This window comes from Astatotilapia calliptera, chromosome 12, assembly GCF_900246225.1.
Source record: "Astatotilapia calliptera chromosome 12, fAstCal1.2, whole genome shotgun sequence".
NCBI classification, from domain to species: Eukaryota; Metazoa; Chordata; class Actinopteri; order Cichliformes; family Cichlidae; genus Astatotilapia; species Astatotilapia calliptera.
Window position 1 is genome coordinate 30,800,915 of NC_039313.1, and position 2,759 is coordinate 30,803,673.

The following is a 2,759-nucleotide window of genomic DNA, read 5'->3' on the forward strand; positions in this document are numbered from 1 at the left end:
GGGAACCTTCATATCCGGAGTCGCTGTAGGTGTCCGCCAGGCAGGCTTCTTTCTCCAGACTGTTGAGGGCAGGAGAGGAGGGTCCAGAGAAAAGCTCAACTGCCTGACTCTGACTATTACATGCAGGGATGACCACTTCCTGTGGTTCATCTTTGACGCAGATGGTCTCCTCCTCCACCATGACCTCAGTAACGGGGAAGGCTACCTCGTCATTCTTCTCATTTGTGCCGCTCTCCAAGTCGGTGTGCTGCCCACTACTCACTTCCTCCACGGGCTTTGTATAGATGTGGTCAAAGTGAATCAGTTCATTAAGGGTCTCCAGCTTAACTGATGTGGGCCCCACAGTTGGAGATGGGGTGGTAGGTACTGGCTCACCCCCTCCGAGCAACAGGACCTGCGGCTCCTGGCAGTCTGGTTCACAAGACTTGAGAAATAACTCTGGGTCAAGGATGTCCAGAATGCCCAGCAGCAAATCAGACTAGGGAGAGAAAGAAAGGGGGTATAAGTATTCGTTCTGAATTGTTGTGGAGCTTTGGTGGAAATCTTAAGACCCACACTTTAGCAGGGACTCACCTCATTGTCTGAAGAGTCAGGACTATCTGTATCCATTGGGAAGTCTTCAGATTTAGGGACTGCTGGGCCTGCACCTGCTGCGGAGGCACACATAGCCTGAGTGCTGCGGACTCAGAAGACCCGATCCCCAAATCTGCATCGTTCCCGGTGGACAACATAACCTGAACCTTTGAGGGAAAAAAAGATTTAAAAAGAATTAATACAATTTTCCAATCCCTGCAATCCAGCCCACACCACTTCCCCTCTCAGCTCTCCATTCTTTTTTTACCTTCTCTTTCGAGTCAAGAGTGTCCAATCCAAGTCTTTGTCTCAGTTCCTCATTTTCTGTGAGCAGGCCATTTGTTTTTTCCCGGAGTAGCCTGTTTTCAATGTGAAGTTTCTGATTCTGCAGGAGGAAACAGATGTATGTGAATGAAACCTGCAACAGTTTCAGGAACTAAAGTGTGAAGTATCACATGAAATGGCACAAACGGTTAAAAAAAAAAATTGCTTTGCATTTCTTCATACTAAGACATGCAATTACAAATTAATGCTATGGCTATAATGTGTAACAGTGTATACCTCCAGCTCCAACTCTAGGACTTGTTGCTCCAGCTCCCCCATTTTTGCCTTTTTTCTGTCTCTGGCTGTCTGAGCTGCCACTCTGTTCTTGAGTTTCCTGGAAAAAAAAGGAAGGAGTGGGGGGAAAATTAGTTTCCACGATGCTGACTAAGCCCTCTGACATGACTTTGAGTTCACAGTACTGCGCAATCACCGGCCATGTTCCTGCCACGCAGGCAAAGCATGATATCAATGTCCTGCTCTGTAACAGCAGAGCCGGGCGGGTCCACCAACATTTAAATCCCTCACATACTTTTGACCAGCTAGCTTAAAGTGCAGCGCAGATACGATAACGTTTATGATATTTAACAGCTTCACATGACAGTTGTTATAGTGCGGAGATAACCTATTTACACCGCTATAGTCACACAGCATTTGAGCTTGCATTTATATTTTCTTGGCATTTGAACTAAACCGTAAACATAGCACCTATTGTCTTGCTAGGGGATCGATATCTTTGGGTGTGTCTCTGTATTAATTTCTTGAACAATGGCCCCATTTACGCTTTAGAAATAAGTAATTACACACAGATATAATTATAGATAAGGGTTTATTTTTGAACAAACCTGCGAAGCGCTTTCTCTTCAGGACTCAAATGTGTGAGTCTCTGTCTTTTTCGCACCGGCGGCCCTGCAGAAGTGTTGGAGTCTGAATCCGACGACACTTGGCTGGCCGTTGACGGTAAAACGACAGAGATGGGCCGGCTGAGGGCCGTCTGTGAGCCGGATTGCTTCCCTGATATGAGAAGGACTTTGTGGGCTCCTCCAGCCCCAGCTGCTACAACCACCATGTTGATGTATCCTGTTGTGTTGCTGTCTGAACTCAGAAATTACCGGGTGTCCGTATTAAAGTCAGTAGAAACCTTTAGGTTTCCCTGTTGACCCGAGCCCCGACAATTCTCAAATGCCTAAAGAAAATGGGCTGTGTCTGCGATCTTTTCTACCATCGTGGTGAAACCCGATAGGCTTTCAGCTGCTCTGACGCAATCAGCTTGAAGCTTGTGATTGGTCGCAATGCTGATGTAAGTTTGCACATAAAGTGTTTCACTCTGTTTGCAAAGTAAAATCGAGTTCCCTGTAATTTCCAGTCAAGCCTTATTGTCACATAAAGTCTAAATTTTTCAGTCCGTTATTTTTGCCTGCTTGCATGGGACTTTTTATCAAGTCCACATTAATATATTTATTAACTAGCCTCACTCGTGGATCTCCAAGGCTTATTTTGGCATAGATGGACCCAGCCTTTTTTCCATTGTGTGTGCAGCATTTACAAGCTTTCTGTTCAGCAAAGTCTAAAAGTTACCAGCTACTATATTAGTCTGAAAGGCAAAATGCCTTTATGCTAACTTCACCTTTTTTTTTTTTTTTTTTTTACCTCAATTCGTTTCTTTTTTTTTAATTAAACATTTATTTTACCTTCCAGCTATCTGGGTAAATTGTGCTGGATAGAAAAGTTTCCTCATTCTTTTCTTTTCTAAAGGATTCTAATGAAGCAACAGGCTTTACAAGGCCTTCCCTGAAATACATTTCCTTTTTCCTGGACTGGTGGACTGATTAGCTTATTATTTTGTCTGTGAAATAGTTCCTGTC

The 2,759-nt window shown here is 44.3% G+C and overlaps 1 protein-coding gene across 1 annotated transcript; it reads right to left on the minus strand.

Moving 5' to 3' along the window:
- Nucleotides 1-229: 229 nt before the first annotated feature.
- On the minus strand, nucleotides 230-2,112 carry xbp1 (X-box binding protein 1). The gene is made up of 5 exons (XM_026188248.1): nucleotides 1,740-2,112; nucleotides 1,135-1,231; nucleotides 842-958; nucleotides 574-740; nucleotides 230-478 (listed from the first exon to the last, which is right to left on the minus strand). Exons 1-5 carry the CDS (start codon nucleotides 1,961-1,963, stop codon nucleotides 301-303), a joined length of 783 nt encoding a protein of 260 aa, XP_026044033.1. The 5' UTR covers nucleotides 1,964-2,112; the 3' UTR covers nucleotides 230-300.
- Nucleotides 2,113-2,759: the final 647 nt, after the last annotated feature.

Coding starts and splice junctions, on each gene's coding strand:
- xbp1 (XM_026188248.1), bottom strand. CDS start 1,963: ATGGTGGTTGTAGCAGCTGGGGCTGGAGGAGCCCACAAAGTCCTTCTC. Junction 1,232..1,739: donor GAAGAGAAAGCGCTTCGCAG/GTTTGTTCAAAA, acceptor TTTTTTTTCCAG/GAAACTCAAGAACAGAGTGG. Junction 741..841: donor CTCTTGACTCGAAAGAGAAG/GTAAAAAAAGAA, acceptor TTTCCCTCAAAG/GTTCAGGTTATGTTGTCCAC.